The sequence below is a fragment of the Hemitrygon akajei genome, chromosome 3, assembly GCF_048418815.1.
Source record: "Hemitrygon akajei chromosome 3, sHemAka1.3, whole genome shotgun sequence".
In the NCBI taxonomy this organism is placed as follows: Eukaryota; Metazoa; Chordata; class Chondrichthyes; order Myliobatiformes; family Dasyatidae; genus Hemitrygon; species Hemitrygon akajei.
The window spans coordinates 1990252-2009059 of record NC_133126.1 but is presented as its reverse complement, the minus strand read 5'-3'; the positions used below and the strand labels follow the sequence as shown (position 1 = coordinate 2009059).

General features: G+C 44.2%; 1 protein-coding gene across 1 annotated transcript in view; it reads left to right on the top strand.

Annotated features, from left to right (window-relative positions):
* Positions 1-4371: 4371 nt before the first annotated feature.
* Positions 4372-18808, top strand: part of jdp2b (Jun dimerization protein 2b) — a 55781-nt gene continuing 41344 nt past the window's right edge. Inside the window, 1 exon segment of the mRNA XM_073039137.1 lies at positions 4372-4659. Coding sequence (XP_072895238.1) covers positions 4551-4659 — 109 coding nt within the window. The 5' untranslated portion in view covers positions 4372-4550.

The window sequence follows — 18808 nt, the reverse complement described above, 5'->3', positions numbered from 1 at the left end:
CCACTTTAAAACAAAACTGCATCATGAGATGGATACGCAGCATAACGGAGTAACGGATGAATTAAACCACGAGCTGACCTGCGTCACAGCACGGCTTTCCCGTTTTATACCTGTTGGAACAGGCCATCACATGATCTCCCACTGGCAGGAAAATTACATCATGTGACCTCACACTGGCAGGAAATTACATCACCCCACCATCACAAGACCATTACATCATGCTCACCAGATACCCAATTACATCATGGTCATGAGACAGTCACAAGATACCCACAGGGTATGTAACACTTCCCATTCTTCTTTAGGGCCACCACTACAGGGGATGCATAGAGGCTTTGGGACTCAGTGGTGATCCCAGCTTCCTTCAACTTACACAAATGCTGCCGAACATCCTCCACCTCTGCAGGGGCCCGTCGCCGCGACCTTTCTCTGAACGGGGTATCCTCAGTCACCCAGTTAGTGCGAACCGTGCTCTTGGAACAACCCACATCAAACTCGTCAGTAGAAAAGACACCTTCCAGCTTCAACATCTTTTCTACATTTCTTAGCTCAACCCATAGAGACGCTACACCTTCCAATCCTATGTCATTTATTTCTAATGATTTAAAAGAGATCATCCATTTTATTCCTTATGTAGTCTGCAAGAGAACTGCAACTTAGGAGATTTGTTTTCCCAAAGAATAAAGCTAAAGCTTAAAAGTCACCTCTTATCCTCTGTCGCTCCAAGGAGAAAAGGCCGTGTTCACTCAACCTATTCTCATAAGGCATGTTCCCCAATCCAGGCAACATCCTTGTAAATCTCCTCTGCACCCTTTCTATGGTTTCCACAACCTTCCTATAGTGAGGCATCCAGAACTGAGCACAGTACTCCAAGTGGGGTCTGACCAGGGTCCTATATAGCTGCAACATTACCTCTCGGCTCCTAAATTCAATTCCACGATTGATGAAGACCAATACACCGTACGTTTTCTTAACCACAGAGTCAACCTGTACAGCTGCTTTTAATGTCCTATGGACTCAGGCCCCCAAGATCCCTCTGATCCTTCACACTGCCAAGAGTCTTACCATTAATACTATATTCTGCCATCATATTTGACCAGGTCCCACATGGCAAGATGGCCTGCTGATTTAGATTAGATTGATGGGATTCAGGAGAAGCTAAAAAGGTGGATGATAGGAAGGTGATGATTGAAGGTTGATTCTCCAACTGGAGGTCTGTGACTAGTGAGGTATGTTGGAACCTTTGTCACGGAAATGATTTGGATGTGAAAGCACACGGCATAATGGATAAGTTTGCTGATGATACTAAATTAAAAGCTCTTGTTGACCGTGACAACACATCGTGACAACGTGATCGTTTCCAGCATCTGCAGATTTTCTCATGTTTGTGATTTGTTGTTGATCATGAAACAGGTTACAATGAAAAGTAATTGGTTTATTATCACTAAGGAGTGAAAAGCTTACACAGCGCATTGAGATAGAGCAAGGTCAAACAATGACAATGAGCAGCAGTTGCAGAGAAAGTCCTCTGTGGGTAGACAATAAGGTGAAATTACATTGAAATAGACTACAAGTCCAAGAGTCAATCTTATAGTGCTATGGAACTATTTAATAGTCTTGTAACAGCAGGGTAGAAACTGTCCTTGACTTTGGTGGTGGAGCAGACTGGATGGGCCAAATGGCCTCATTCTGCTCCTATACCTTATAGACTGATGGTATTGTGACCATAACTGCGCATAGTGATACAGGTGCAGTTCTACCAATATCTTGTCCATCTGTAATAAGCCACTTCATCTCTTGTACTTAGTGCTTGTAGGAAGTAAATCAATAGGCAAGTTTTGTTGTAGAAGTGCATTTCTGGCCCCAACCAGACTGCTTTATATTTGTTGTTATAAAAGGTGCTAATTAGTAAGAGCTTTCAACTATTTCAAAACCTTTTCCCTTGTATACTCATTGTGACCAATGCTTTGGCAGAGGTTGGTAACACATTTTCGGTACTTTTGTATGAATACTTCAGATAACTAAAATTTGACTCTACTTGGAAATTGTGATTGTGGAATTGTATTGGGGTGGAGCTGATGCACCTCTGCATGGTCATGTAGGTTTGGAACACATCTTAAAGATGCCTCTGGTAGGGAGGATAGGAGATTTTCTACAAGTATGTGAAGAGCAAGAGGATAAGACGTGAGAGAATAGGACCAATCAAAACAAATGTGACAGTGGAAAAGTGTGTATGGATCCTGAGGAGATAGCAGAGGTATTTAATGAATACTTTGCTTCATTATTCACTACGGAAAAGGATCTTGGCGATTGTAGGGATGACTTACAGTGGATTGAAAAGATTGAGCATATAGACAATAAGGAGGATGGGCTGGAACTTTTGGAAAGCTTCAAGTTGGATAAGTCTCCGAGACCAGATGGGATAGGAACATAAGGACATAACATAAGAAACAGGGGCAGAAGCAGGCCATCTGGCCCATCGAGCCTGCCCTGTCATTCAATAAGATCATGGCTGATCTGTCCATAAACTCAGCTCCATCTACCTGCCTTTTCCCCATAACCCTTAATTCCCTTTACTGTGTAAAAACCTATCTAACTGTTTCTTAAATATATTTAGTGAAGAAGCCTCAACTGCTTCCCTGGGCAGAGAATTCCAGATTCACCACTCTCTGGGAAAAACAGTTTCTTCTCATCTCCATTCTAAATCTTCTCCCCTGAATTTTGAGGCAATGTCCCGTAGTTCTGGTCTCACCTACCGATGGAAACAACTTTCCTACTTCTATCTTATTGATGAAGGTAGAGCAGTAGATGTAGTGTATATGGATTTCAGCAAGGCATTTGGTAAGGTACCCCATGCAAGAAAATAAGGAGGTATGGGATCCAAGGGAACATTGCTTTGTGGATCCAGAACTGGCTTGCCCGCAGAAGGCAAAGAATGGTTGTAGGCATGTCACATTCTGCATGGAGGTTGGTGACCAGTGGAGTGCCTCAGGGATTTGTTCTGGGACCACCAGCCTGGTTCTGTCTGTCACTGGCCACTGAACTGGCTCTGACTGTCACCACTGTCCTACCAATGTCCATCAGTAACCACCATCTTAGCTCTGTCCATCACCACCGTCCTGGCCCTGTCCGTCACTGACCACCGTCTTGACTCCGACCGTCACTGACCACTGTCCTGGCTGTCTGTCACTGGCCACTGTCCTGACTCCATCCGTCACTGACCACCATCCCGACCCCTATCCATCACTGTCCGCCGACTGGCTCTGTCCGTTTCTGACCAGAGTCCTCCCACTGTCTGTCACTGACCACCGTCTTGACTCCGACCGTCACTGACCACTGTCCTGGCTGTCTGTCACTGGCCACTGTCCTGACTCCATCCGTCACTGACCACCATCCCGACCCCTATCCATCACTGTCCGCTGACTGGCTCTGTCCGTTTCTGACCAGAGTCCTCCCACTGTCTGTCACTGACCACCGTCTTGACTCTGACCGTCACTGACCACCGTCCTGACCCTGTCCGTCACTGACCATCGTCCTGGGGGTCTGTCACTGTCCAGAGTTTGGTTCTGACCATCAGTGCTGTCCTGGCTCTCTCCGTCACTGACCACTGTCCTGGGACTGTCCACCACTGACCAACCACAATCTTTTCCAGCTACTACCATCCAGGAAGTGGTACTGCAGCATAAAATCCTGGACCAACAGGCTCCGGGACATCTTCCCTCTGCCCCTCTCTGCCTCCCTCTCCCTCTCTTTCCCCCTCCCTTTCACCATTTTCTTCCTTTATCCTTCCCACCTTCCCTCTCCCCCTCTCTTTCCCCTTCCCCTCACCACTCTTTACCCCCACCCCTTTTCCCCTCCCTCTCACCCCTCTCTCTTCACCCCATTCCCTCTCTCCCATTCTCTTCCCCAGCTCTCCCTCCCCCTCTATCCCTCCTTCCTCTCCCCTCTATTCCCACTTCCTCTCACCCCCTTCCCTCCCTCCCTCTCACCTGTCTATTCCCCTCCTCTTATGCCCTCTCCCTCTCCATCCTCTTCCCCCCTCCTTCATCCCACCCCTCCTCATTCCCCTCAACCCGTCTCCTTCTCCCACTCCTCACCACCTCAACCCTTCCACCTCCTTCACCCCCACAATCCCTCCCCTCCTTCACCCCCACCCCACAGTCCCTCCCCTCCTCACCCCCACCCCTCAAACCCTCCCCCTTCACCTCACCGCTCAACCCCACCCCCTCCTTCACCCCGACCCTCAACCCCTCCCCTCCACCCCACCCCTCAAACACTCCCCCTCCACCCCTGAAACCTTACCCTCCTCCCCCTTCCCGTCCCCACTCCCCCTCCTTCACCCCTCCCCTCTCTCTATTCCCCCTCACCTCATTTTTCCTTCCCTCCACTCTCTCTTACCCCTTCCCTCTCCCTCTCTCTGCCCGCTCCATCTCCCTCGTTCCTACTGTCCGGACGTGTTGTTTCCTCTCCGGCCGAGTTATGGAGACGGAGTGACGTGTTTGGGGGCGGACGGGTTCCGCATTCCCCCCGCTGTCGGCCCAGGCCGGACGATGGAGGGAGTGGGTCCGCGGGAGCGGCGGCCAAGCGGGAGCCGGGACCGGGACCGGGACCGGCTGGGAGTCCGTGGGCGGCGGACGGTGGTGGGGAGCGGTCTGGCAGGTATGGAACAAACTTTTTCCAAACTTTTCCGCTGCATAAGCTTAAGCCGCAGATCAAGGTGTCCGGGCCCCGAGCCGGAGCGGGGTGGGCCGGGGAGCGGGAGGTGGGTTCGATCCAGACTCGGACCCTCCGCCCCCTACCCATTTTCTCCCTATCTCCTTCCTTTTCCCCTCCCCGCAGGGCGCCTCGAACACATTACTGGGCAGAGAATTCAGGAACCCTCCCTCGGGAATAGGGGATCTCTCCCCATCTCGCTGCTGGTTAGTAACCTGGAGACCCACTGGTGGTCGAGGTGGTGTCATCCGCAGTCGCACGACTGTCCCAGCCGGTGGTGGGGAGGGGGGGGGGCGAGATCCCTTAAACCCTGGTGACCGTTGATCTGACCATTGCAGTCTCTCCTGACACCCACCGTCTGCAGAACCTACTGGAGAAATCTTGCAGGGCGAAGACAAGCCTGTGCTGGGACCAGAACATGTACAATCTCCCCTGATGCCCGGCGTTAGCTCTCTCCTGCAACCGGAGGGTGTTCCTCGGAAAACAGGCCGTGTCTAGTGGCGTTGGTCCTGGGACCCTTGTGGTTTGTCATCCATATACGATTTTGAAGGGTGACTAAGTGATAGATGTACTTTTGCAAAAAGACCAAAATTAATTCAATATTCCAAATGCATTGCTATATTTCCCTCTAAATGCCTACAAGAAAATGAATCTGAAAGTTGTATATGGTGATATGTAGCTGCTTGATAAAAGTTCCCAGTAAATTTATCATCAAAGTGCTTATGTGTCTGTCACCTGAGGTAGCTGTTTTGTGGGTATTCACAGTAGAACAACAGAGTCAATGAAAAACTACATACAAGACTGACAAATAACCATTGTGCAAAATAAGACCTGAGGGGGATAGATCGAGTTGACCTGGATAAGCTTTTTCCACTCAGAGGACATGAGTTGAGAGTTAGGGGGCAAAAGTTTAAGGGTAACATGAGGGGGAATTTCTTTACTCAGAGAGTGGTAGCTGTGTGGAACGAGCTTCCTGTAGAAGTGGTAGAGGCAGGTTTGGTATTGTCATTTAAAGTAAAATTGGATAGGTATATAGACAGGAAAGGAATGGAGGGTTATGGGCTGAGTGCGGGCCAGTGGGACTAGGTGAGAGTAAGTGTTCGGCACGGACTAGAAGGGCCGAGATGGCCTGTTTGCGTGCTGTAATTGTTATATGGTTAAGACAAAGTTCAAATACAGAAAAATTAAAAATAGTAAATAAATAACACAGAGAACCTGAGTGTGGCATCACTCAGTGGTAGGAAGGGCTTTTCCTGTGATGGACTGGGGTGGCTCAGGGTGGTGCTGGGTTCCAGGAGGGGGAATTTCCGAAATGCCTACTAGATGGTTTTAGAACAGCTCATGGTTGAACCCACTGGGGGATCAGCTATTCTGGAATGGGTGTTGTGCAATGAACCAGAATTGATTACAGAACTTAAGGGGAAAGTGATCATAATGTTGAATAGGTTAGGACTTTATTTCCTGGAGCGTAGGAGAATGAGGGGAGATTTGATAGAGGTGTATAGAATTATGATGGGTATAGATAAAGTGAATGCAAGCAGGCTTTTTCCACTGAGGCTAGGGGAGAAAAAAATCAGAGGACATGGGTTAAGGGTGAAGGGGGAAAAGTTTAAAGGGAACATGGGGGGGGGCTTCTTCACACAGAGAGTGGTGGGAGTGTGGAATGATCTGCCAGATGAAGTGGTAAATGAGGGCTCACTTTTAACATTTAAGAAAAACTTGGACAGGTACATGAATGAGAGGGGTTTGGAGGGATATGGTCCAGGTGCAGGTCAGTGGGACTAGGCAGAAAAATAGTTCGGCACAGCCAAGAAGGGCCAAAAGGCCTGTTTCTGTGCTGTAATGTTCTATGGTTCTATGTGATCGAATTCACCCTCAAATTTGAGAAGGAGAAGCTAAAGTCAGATGTATCAGTATTACAGTGGAGTAAAGGGAATTACAGAGGCATGAGAGAGGAGCTGGCCACAATTGATTGGAAAAGAACACTGGCAGGGATGATGACAGAGCAGCAATGGCTGGAATTTCTGGAAGCAATTCGGAAGGCTCAGGATATACACATCCTGAAGAGGAAGAAGTATTATCAAGGCAAGATGACACAACCATGACTAACGAGAAGTCAAAGCCAACATTAAAGCCAAAGAAATGGCATATAATAGAGCAAAAATTAGTGGAAAGTTAGAGGATTGGGAAGCTTTTAAAAACTAACAGAAGGCAGTTTAAAAAAGTCATTAAAAAGGGAAAGATGGAAATGAAAGTAAGCTAGCCAATAATATTAAAGAGGACACCAAATGTTTCTTCAGATACATAAAATGTACAAAAGAGGCGAGGATGGATATCAGACCACTGGAAAATGACACTGGAGAGGTAGTAATGGGGGACAAAGAAATAGCAGACAAACTAAATAAGTATTTTGCATCAGTCTTCGTGGTGGAAGACACTAGCAGTGTGGTGAAGGTTTCAGGTGTCAAGAGTGATGAAGTATGTGACTACGATTGCTAGAGAGAAGGTTCTTGCAGAAACTGAAAGGTCTGAAGGACGATAAGTCACCTGAACCAGATGGTGTTGAGTTGAGGCCTCCATTGGTCAGAGTTGACTGTGATATTGTGTCCTGTCTAGTAACGCAAGTCTGGGCAGGATGATATGAAGGGCAAGCTGTTGTCCATGTAGCAAGCTCTCTCTGCACATTTGATGAACCTAAAGGAACGGCAGAGACCAATACAGTTTGGAACCAGCAGCATTGCTGTAGTTGCCAGTCAGTGTTGAACTCAATGTAGGGCTGCCTGAGGGACTCCAACTCCGGATTTTTCCCTCGTGGTTTACTCCCGAAGCCTTTTCCATGAGTGGGTGTAGCCACAAGGCAATGGAAGTTTGAGATCAGAGTTTTCCTTCTCCTGGATGAGCTACCAACCACAGCTGACAGGTTTCATCTGCTGAAGTGCCAGTAACCTGCCTTTGCCTCTTCTCCTGTCAGTAAAAACAGTTCTGTAGAGATTAGTAGCTAAACCACACGTGAAGACCAGGAGATGGGCTTGGTTGTCAGAGGCTCTTTTAGGCACACACCATTGGGAGCATTTAATTGGAATTGGGAGCTTATTCCCATTACCACCCCCGGTTATAATAACCTTAAGAAATCCCCAGGGGTCTGAAGGAGGTGGCTGAAGAGGTAGTGGACGCATTAGCAGTGACCTTTCAAGAATCACTAGATTCTGTAATGGTTCCGGAAGACTGAAAAATTACAAATGTCACTCCACTCTTCAAGAAAGGAGAGCTGCAGGAGAAAGGAAACATCAGGCTAATTAGTGTGATTGCACTGTTTGGGAAGATGTTAGCGTTGATTATTAAGGATGTGGTCCCATGGTACTTGGAGATACATGATAAAATAGGCCATGGTCAGTATGGCTCGCTCAGGGAAAAATCTTGCCAGATCAATCTGTTGAAATTCTTTGTAGAAATAACAAGCAGGATAGACAACGGAGAATCCGTTGATGTGGTGTACTTGGATGTTCAGTAGGTCTTTCATGAGGGGCCACACATGAGGCTACTTAACAAGCTACGAGCCCATGGTATTATAGGAACAATTCTAGCATGGATAAAGCTTTGGTTGATTAACAAGAGACAAAGAGTGGGAATAAAGGGAGCCTTTTAGAAACAGATAAACTTAGAAAACCTACAGCACAATACAGGCCTTTTGGCCAGCAATGCTGTGCCGAATATGTACTTACTTCACAAATTACCTAGGGTTACCCACAGCCCTCTATTTTTCTAAGCTCCATGTACCTATCCAGGAGTCTCTTAAAAGACCGTATTGTATCCGCTTCCATCACAGCTGCCGGCAGCCCATTCCATGCACTCACCACTCTCTGTAAAAAAACTTACCCCTGACATCCCCTGTGTACCTACTTCCAAGCACCTGCTTAAAACTGTGTCCTCCCGTGCTAGCCATTTCAGACCTGGGAAAAAGCATCTGACTATCCACACGATCAATACCTCTCATTATCTTGTACACCTCTGTCAAGTCACCTCTCATCCTCCGTCACTCCAAGGAGAAAAGGCCAAGTTCACTCAACCTATTCTCATAAGGCATCCTTTCCCTGTCTCATTGGAACATACCTATGCAGAACACCATACAGGTAGATTGGGTAGTTAAGAAAGCTTATGGGGTGTTAGCTTTCATAAGTCGAGGGATAGAGTTTAAGAGACGCAATGTAATGATGCAGCTCTATAAAACTCTAGTTAGGCCACACTTGGAGTACTGTGTCCAGTTCTGGTCGCCTCACTATAGGAAGGATGTGGAAGCATTGGAAAGGGTACAGAGGAGATTTACCAGGATGCTGCCTGGTTTAGAGAGTATGGATTATGATCAGAGATTAAGGGAGCTAGGGCTTTACTCTTTGGAGAGAAGGAGGATGAGAGGAGACATGATAGAGGTGTACAAGATATTAAGAAGAATAGACAGAATGGTCAGCCAGCACCTCTTCCCCAGGACAACTCTGCTCAGTTTTAAGGTAAGTTTTACCTTAAAACTCTTCCCCAGGACAACTCTGCTCAGTTTTACCTTAACATGGCTTTAAGGTAAGGAGAGGGAAGTTCAAGGGGGATATTAGAGGAAGGTTTTTCACTCAGAGAGTGGTTGGTGCATGGAATGCACTGCCTGAGTCAGTGGTGGAGACAGATACACTAGTGAATTTTAAGAGACTACTAGACAGGTATATGGAGGAATTTAAGGTGGGGGGTTATATGGGAGGCAGGGTTTGAGGGTCGGCACAACATTGTGGGCTGAAGGGCCTGTAATGTGCTGTACTATTCTATGTTCTATATACCCTGAACATTTGCCACATTTCTGCCGTACATTTCCCTGAGAACATTTATTCCCATTATATGTTTCCAAGTTCCTGCCTGATGATTTCATATTTCCCCTTACTATTGGGTGGTCTATAAAAAACACCCAGTAAAGTTATTGACCCCTTCCTGTTCCTAACTTCCACCCACAGAGACTCTGTAGACAATCCCTCCGTGATTTCCTTCTTTTCTGCAGCTGTGACACTATCTCTGATCAGCAGTGCCACACCCCTACCTCTTTTGCCTCCCTCCCTGTCCTTTCTGAAACATCTAAAGCCTGGCCCTCTTAAGTAGCCATTCCTGCCCCTGAGCCATTCAAGTCTCTGTAACGGCCAAAACATCATAGCTCCAGGTACTGATCCATGCTCTAAGCTCATCTGCTTTGTTCACAACTCTCCTTGCATTAAAATAGACACATCTCAAACCATCAGTTTGAGCATATCCCTTCTCTATCACCTGCCTATCCTCCCTCTCACACTGTCTACAAGCTTTCTCTATTTGTGAGCCAACCATCCCTTCCTCCGTCTCTTCAGTTCGGTTCCCATCCCCCAACAATCCTAGTTTAAATTCTCCCCAGTGGCCTTAGCAAACCACCCCGCCAGGATATTGGTCCCCCTGGGTTCAAGTGCAACCCGTCCTTTTTGTACAGGTCACTTGTGCCCCAAAAGAGGTCCCAATGATCCAGAAATCTGAATCCTGCCCCTTGCTCCAATCCCTCAGCCACGCATTTATCCTCTACCTCACTCTCTTCCTATACTCACTGTTTTCTGGCTGGTTACCTGGCAACTTGTGGTGTTCCACAGGGGTCTGTGTTGGGTCGCTTTTTTAAAAAGTTATATGTCAATGATTTGGATGATGAAATTGATGGCTTTTTTGCAATGTTTGCAGACGATATGAAGATTTGTGGAGAGGCAGTTAGTTTTGAGGAAGTAGGGAGGCTACAGACAGATTAGGAGAATGGGCAAAGAATTGGCAGATGGAATGTCTGTTGGGAAGTGTCTGGTCATGCACTTTGGTTGAAGAAATGAAAGGGCTGACTGTTTTCTAAATGGAGAGAAAATACAAAAAATTGAAATGCAAAGGGACTTGGGGGTCCTTGTGCAGGATTCCCCAAAGGTTAATTTGCAGGCTGAGTCTCTGGTGTGGAAAGAAAATGCAATGTCAGCATTAATTTCAAGAGGACTAGAATATAAAAGCAAGGATGTGATGTTGAAACTGTATAAAGCAAAGGTGAGGCCTCACTTGGAGTATTGTGAGCAGGTTTGGGCCCCTTGTCTTAGAAAGGATGTGATGGAGCTGAAGAGGGTTCAAAGGAGGTTCATGAAAATGATTCCAAGGTTGAATGGCTTGTCACATGAAGTAAGTCTGATGACTCTGGGCCTGTATTCACTGGAATTCAGAAGAATGAGGGGTGACCTCATTGAAACCTATTGAATGGTGAAAGGCCTTGGTAGAGTGGATGTAGAGAGGATGTTTCCTGTGGAGGGAGAGTCTAGAATAGAGGGACGTTATTTTAGAACGGAGATAAGGAATTTCTTTAACCAGAGGGTGGTAGATCCGTGGAATTTGTTGCCACAGGTGGCTGTGGAGGTCAAGTCATAGGGTGTATTTAAGGCAGAGGTTGATAGATTCTTGATTGATCAGGGCATGAAGGGAATGAGGGCTACAGGGGTGGGGAGGGAAGCAGAAAATTGGGGCTGAGAGGAATTATAGATCAGCCATGACAAAATGGCAGAGCAGACTTGATGGGCTGAATGGTCTTCTTCTGCTCCCATGTCTTATGGTCTTGTGGAGAAGGTGCCACACATGAAACTGTTTAAGAAGATAAGAACCTGAGGTATTACAGGAAAGTTACTCGCATAGGTAGGACTGACTGACTAGCAAGAGGCAAAGGATGTGGGAATGAAGGGAGCCTTTTCTGGCTGGCTGCTGATGACTCATTGTGTTCCACAGGGGTCTGTGTTGGGACTGGTTCTTTTTATGTTATATGTCAATGATTTGGATGATGGAATTGATAGCTTTGGACCAAGTTTGCAGACGATACCAAGTAAGGTGGAGGAGAAGGTAGTGTTGAGGAAGCAGAGAGGCTGCAGAAGGTCTTACACAGATCTGGAGAATGGACAAAGACATGGCAGATGGAATACAATGTTGGGAAGTGTATGATCATACACTTTGGCAGAGAGAATAAAGGTGTGGACTATCTTCTAAACGGGCGTGTGTGGCTTCAGCAGCTTCCTGAAAACTGCATCGTGACCTCCAACACTTGCACTCAGACTGGCCAAAGCTGCCTTTACCCCCTGTGAACCCTGAACCCACTTTCAGGGATCCGTGTAATCTCCCCAAAGTCTCCCTGTTTGATAACATTTCCCAGGGCCCAGCCATTCACTGCCAAAGTCCCAGCCTCAACTGTCTTCACCCTGTATTTATCTGGATTAAAATTGATTTGCCATTCCTTTGCCCACTTACCCAACTGAACAATATCTCTCTTTAATTTGATAACCTTTTCCCTTGTCCACAATACCATTTATCATCTGCAAGCATCTGTAAAGTCAAAGAAAATTTATTATCATTTTGGTGCATTCATTTTAGACGACCTGTCGTGGGAACAGCATCTAACTGCCATTTCAAAAAAGGCACAGCAGTGCCTCTACTTTCTTAGAAGTTTCTGCACGCCATCTAAAACTGACAAGCTTCTACAGTAGCACAGTGGAGAGTGCACTGGCTGGTCGCACCACGGCCTGGGATGGAAACACCAATGCTCAAAAAGTGGTGGATGCCATAAGACCACAAAATACACTAGTAGAAATAGGCCATTTGGCCCATGAGCCTGCTCTGCCATTTCAGAATCAGAATCAGGTTTATTATCACCGGCATGTGTGGTGAAATTTGTTAACTTAGCAGCAGCAGTTCAATGCAATACATAATATAGTAGAGGAATAATAATAATAAATAAATAAGTAAATCAATTACAGTATATGTATACTGAATAGATTAAAAATCATGCAAAGAAATAATATATATTTAAAAAATGAGGTAGTGTCCAAGGGTTCAATGTCCATTTAGGAATTGGATGGCAGAGGGGAAGAAGCTGTCCCTGAATCACTGAGTGTGTGTTTTCAGGCTTCTGTATCTCCTACCTGATGGTAACAGTGAGAAAAGGTCATGCCCTGGGTGCTGGAAGTCTTTAGTAATGGACGCTACCTTTCTGAGACACCGCTTCCTGAAGATGTCCTGGGTACTTTGTAATCTAGTGCCCAAGATGGAGCTGACTAGATTTACAACCCTCTGCAGACTTCTTCGGTCCTGTGCAGTAGCCCCCCCCCACCCCCGCACCCCCATACCAGAGTGTGAGGAAACCTGTCAGAATGTTCTCCACGGTACATCTATAGAAGTTTTTGAGTGTTTTTTTTGTTGACATAGCAAATCTCTTCAAACTGCTAATGAAGTATAGTTGCTGTCTTGCCTTCTTTATGACTACATCGACATGTTGGGACCACATTAGTTTCTCAGAGATCTTGACACTCAGGAACTTGAAGCTGCTCACTCTCTCCACTTCTGATCCCTCTTTGAGGACTGGTATGTGTTCCTTCGTCTTACCCTTCCTGAAGTCCACAATCAGCTCTCATCTGACTGATGTTGAGTGCCAGGTTGTTGCTGTGATACCACTCCAAGTGTTGGCATATCTCACTCCTGTATGCCCTCTTGTCTCCATCTGAGATTTTAGCAACAATGGTTGTATCATCAACAATCCAATTGCAGAGGGAGGTACAGAGGCCCAGGTTCTGTAACTTCTCTATCAGGATTGTGGGAATGATGGTGTTAAAGGCTGAGCTATAGCTGATGAACAGCATCCTGATGTAGGTGTTTGTGTTGTCCAGGTGGTCTAAAGCTGTGTGGAGAGCCATTGAGATTATATCTGCCATTGACCTATTGTGGTGATGGGCAAATTGCAATGGGTCCATGTCCTTGCTGAGGCAGGAGTTCAGTCTAGTCATGACCAACCTCTCAAAGCATTTCATCACTATATATGTGAGTGCTACTGGGCGAAAGACATTAAGGCAGATCCTATTATTCTTAGAAACATAGAAAACATACAGCACAATACAGGCCCTTTGGCCCACAAAGCTGTGCTGAACATGTCCCTACCTTAGAATTACCTAAACTTTACCCATAGCCATAGAACCATAGAACACTACAGCACAGAAACAGGCCTTTTGGCCCTTCTTGACTGTGCCGAACCATTTTTCTGCCTAGTCCCACTGACCTGCACCTAGATCATATCCCCCCCATACCCCTCTCATCCATGTACCTGTCCAAGTTTTTCTTAAATGTCAAAAGTGAGCCCGCATTCACCACTTCATCTGGCAACTCATTCCACACTCCCACTACTGTCTGTGTGAAGCAGCCCCCCATAATGTTCCCTTTAAACTTTTCCCCCTTCACCCTTAACCCATTTCCTCTGGTTTTTTTCTCCCCTAACCTCAATGGAAAAAGCCTGCTTGCATTCACTCTATCTATACCCATCATAATTTTATACACCTCTATCAAATCTCCCCTCATTCTTCTATGCTCCAGGGAATAAAGTCCTAACCTATTCAACCTTTCTCTGTAACTCAGTTTCTCAAGTCCCGGCAACATCCTTGTAAACCTTCTCTGCACTCTTTCAACCTTATTAATATCCTTCCTGTAACTTGGTGACATTCGGCCTCACCAATACCTTATACAACCTCACCATAACATTCCAACTCTTATACTCAATACTTTGATTTATAAAGGCCAATGTACCAAAAGCTCTCTTTATGACCCTATTTACTTGTGATGCCACTTTTAGGGAATTATGTATCTGTATTCCCAGATCCCTCTGTTCTACTGCCCTCCTCAGTGTCCTACCATTTACCTTGTATGTTCTACCTTGGTTTGACCTTCCAAAGTGCAATACCTCACACTTGTCTGTATTAAACTCCATCTGCCATTTTTCAGCCCATTTTTCCAGCTGGTCCAAATCCCTCTGCAAGGTTTGAAAGCTCCTCACTGTCCACTACACCTCCAATCTTTGTATCATCAGCAAATTTGCTGATCCAGTTTGCCACATTATCATCCAGATCATTGATATAGATGACAAATAACAATGGACCCAGCACTGATCCCTGTGGCACACCACTAGTCACAGGCCTCCACTCAGAGTAGCAATCCTCCACTACCACTCTCTGACTTCTCCCATTGAGCCAATGTCTAATCCAATTTACTACCTCACTATGTATACCTAGCGACTGAATCTTCCTAACTAATCTCCTATGCCGAACCTTAATAAAAATAGCCCTCTATTTTTCTAAGCTCCATGTAGCCATCCAGGATCACTTAAAAGACCCTATTTTATTAGCCTCCACCACTGTCGCTGACAGCCCATTCCACACACTCACCACTCTGCGTAAAAAACTTACCCCTGACATCTCCTCTGTACCTACTTCCAAGCACCATAAAACTGTGCCCTCTCATGCTAGCCAATTCAGCCCTGGGGAAAAGCCTCTGACTATTCACACGATCAATGCCTCTCATCATCTTATACACCCCAATCAGGTCAACTCTCATTCTCCGACTTACCCAATTGAACGACAGCTGTTGAGAGATAAAACTCAATTTTACATTCGCAGGGATAGAACTGGTAGTTTATTAGCTAATCGCTTAAAATCTTTTACAGTTAATCGTCAAATCACATACATTTTTAAAGATAATGGAACTAAGACATCCGACCATTCTAAAATTAACAACGTATTTAAAGACTTTTACCTTAAGTTGTATCAGTCTGACTCTTCTTCAGATGATACCTATATGTATACTTTTTTCAGTAATATCAACATTCCTACATTGTCTGCTGATAGCCTAACACAGTTAGATCAGCCTATTTCCAATGAAGAAGTGGCTGAGGCTATACGTGCTTTACATTCTGGTAAGACCCCAGGACCTGATGGCTTTCCTGGGGAGTTTTATAAAACTTTCACTACGTTTCTTACACCTTATTTATCCTCTGTTTTATCAGAATCCTTTAAATCAGGTAAACTCCCTCAATCTTTTTATGAAGCTTTTATTTCTCTTATTCTTAAAAAAAAATCCAGCTGAATGTTCTTCATACAGACCGATTTCTTTATTAAATGTTGATGCAAAAATTTTAGCCAAAATCTTAGCTCGAAGACTTGAAAATATTCTACCATCTATTATATCACATGACCAGACAGGATTTATTAAAAATCGTTACTCACATTTTAATATATGTCGGTTATTGAATGTGATATATTCACCATCCAAAAAAATATCAGAGTGTATTGTTACATATCCCGTAACTGGATCACTTACCAGCAAACATAGAGAGGTCCGCTGAAGTCTGATGGTACCATTTTTAAACGTTTTTATTTATAAAGGGGCACAAAAGTAAGGTTAATACAAACATTCAGATAACATACGTCGTCAATACTCAATCTAAAGCGCAGGTATAGTAATAATCAATAAGAAATAAGCTCTATCGTTGTCTAGGGGTAAGGTATATATTGTCCGCTGTATATCTAAAAGTCTCTTGCCGTCACTGCAGTTCCACCAGCTGCCGTCTTTTGGGGTGTCGCGGTGGTGCACTTTTGTTAGAGAGAGAGAGATAGAGATTGAATGAAACAGTTACCCGGCGGGTTTTTTCCAACCTTTAGGAGTTCGATCCGTCGGAGTCTCGTTGGGGGGTGGCCGTTCACTTGTGGCCTCTCCTGTAGCTAAAGCCGTTCTTTCGTGGTGAGGTCGCCAATCCCAGGCAAGGAAAAGACGCACACGAACCCCCCCACCGGCTGTCGCTATTAAACGCTGTCACAGGATTTCTAGCGTGTCTTCTGGTGCGTCTGAGGGGCCGTCTTTACAACCCCTCTCTTATCTGAGCTCACGGGGTCTCAGATGTCAATCAGGTTGGGATGATGCAATCTCTCTCCATCTCTCCACCCACATTGTCCTGAGGGTATACACGTAGTACAGTTCCCAATTCACAAAGGTGTCTCCACGAGACAATTACCACAGTCGCCAGCTTTTGCCTCGCTGTGAAATGAGGGACACCACACGTATCTCTCTCTTCTCCTGGGTCATTGACCCCCCCTTCACTAGGGCTCTGGCGATTCTCACAAAGGAGGCTGGGATCATAACAGTATATTATCCTTAGATGCAGAAAATGCCTTTGATAGGATTGAGTGGATTTATCTTTTTAAGACCTTAGAAAAGTTTAATTTTGGGCCTAATTTTATTTGTTGGGTTAAATTAATCTACTTGTCTCCTACCGCTCAGGTTATTACTAACTCCCAAATTTCTAAGCCCTTTAAATTACAGCGGGGAACTAGACAAGGATGTCCTCTTAGTCCTTTACTTTTTGCTTTAGCTATAGAACCCTTAGCAATAGCACTTCGAGAAGCTAAGGACATTTCTGGTATACTAAGGGAAGGTATGTCTCATAAAATTTCATTATACGCTGATGATATTTTACTTTTTATCTCTAACACTGAAACTTCTTTACCTTTGGTTCTTTCTTTAATCTCCCAGTTTAGTTCTTTTTCAGGATATAAGCTGAACCTACATAAAAGTGAGCTATTTCCTTTAAATGACCTAATGTCATCAAATGCCAAATTTCCGTTCAAGGTTGTTATAAGTCAGTTTACATATTTAGGTGTAACAATTACTAAAAACTTCAAGAATTTATTCAAAGAAAACTTAAACCCCTTATTGAATTATGTGAAAAAGACGCTTTCTAAATGGTCCCCTCTTTCTTTATCCCTAATTGGCCGAATTAATTCGATTAAAATGAAGATTCTTCCTAAATTTTTATATCTTTTTCAGGCCTTACCTATTTTTATTCCTAAGACGTACCTTGATTCTTTAGATTCAATTTTAACCTCTTATATCTGGAATAATAAACAAGCTCGTTTAAGTAAAGTTTACTTACAAAGAAATAAAGAGATGGGTGGACTAGCCCTACCCAATTTTAGGTTTTACTATTGGGCTGCCAATATAAGGAATATTACTTTCTGGTCCTATTATATTTATCGTAAAGATTGCCCATCGTGGGTCTCCTTAGAAGTTAATTCTGTAAAAAAATTCCTCTATTGTCTCTCTTCTTGGATCATACTCTTCTTTTTCAGCAAATAAAACAACAGATAACATAATTGTTAAGCAAACTTTAAGGATCTGGTCTCAATTTAGAAAATTTTTTGGTTTAGCGAATTTTTCATTATCATCTCCCATTCTCCTTAATTATTTTTTTTATTTCTTCCGTGACTGATAAAGTCTTTAAAGATTGGGATGAATTAGGTATTAAGTGTTTTTGGGACCTGTTTATCTCAGGATCTCTTGCTTCATTTGACCAATTGTCAAATAAATTTGCACTCCCAAAATCACATTTTTACAGATACCTTCAAATTAGAGATTTTCTACATTTCCAATTAGCTACTTTTCCTATAGGTCCTGATAAAAATTTACTGGACGATCTTTTAAATTTAAAACCTTTTGTTAATGGTTCTATTACCGGTATCTATAACTTGTTGATTGATCCTAGACAAGACTTTTTAGATAAAATAAAAAAAAGCTTGGGAGGATAGATAGATAGATAGATAGATACTTTATTCATCCCCATGGGGAAATTCAACTTTTTTTCCAATGTCCCATACACTTGTTGTAGCAAAACTAATTACATACAATACTTAACTCAGTAAAAAATATGATATGCATCCAAATCACTATCTCAAAAAGCACTAATAATAGCTTTTAAAAAGTTCTTAAGTCCTGGCGGTATGACCTAAATTGTCAGATTTCTGATGATAGATGGAATAAAATTCTTAAACGGGTTAATAAATCATCTTTCTGTGCTCGTCATTCTCTTCTACAATTTAAAGTGGTTCATAGAGCTTACATTTCTAAACAGAAGCTCTCCAGTTTTTACCCGAATGTTTCTCCACTTTGTAATAAATGCAACTCTGCTGATGCCTCTTTAATTCATATGTTTTGGTTTTGCCCTACAATTGAAAAGTTTTGGCGGGAAGTATTTCATACCTTCTCTCAACTTTTTAGGGTCCAATTTGACCCAAATCCCCTTACTGCCTTGTTTGGTATTATTGCAAATGAAGATATAACTTTAAATACTCCTAACCTACAGGTTTTAGTTTTTACCTCTCTTTTAGCAAGGAGAGCAATCTTGCTTAAATGGAAGGAGTCTACCCCTCCTACACATCTTCAATGGCTACGT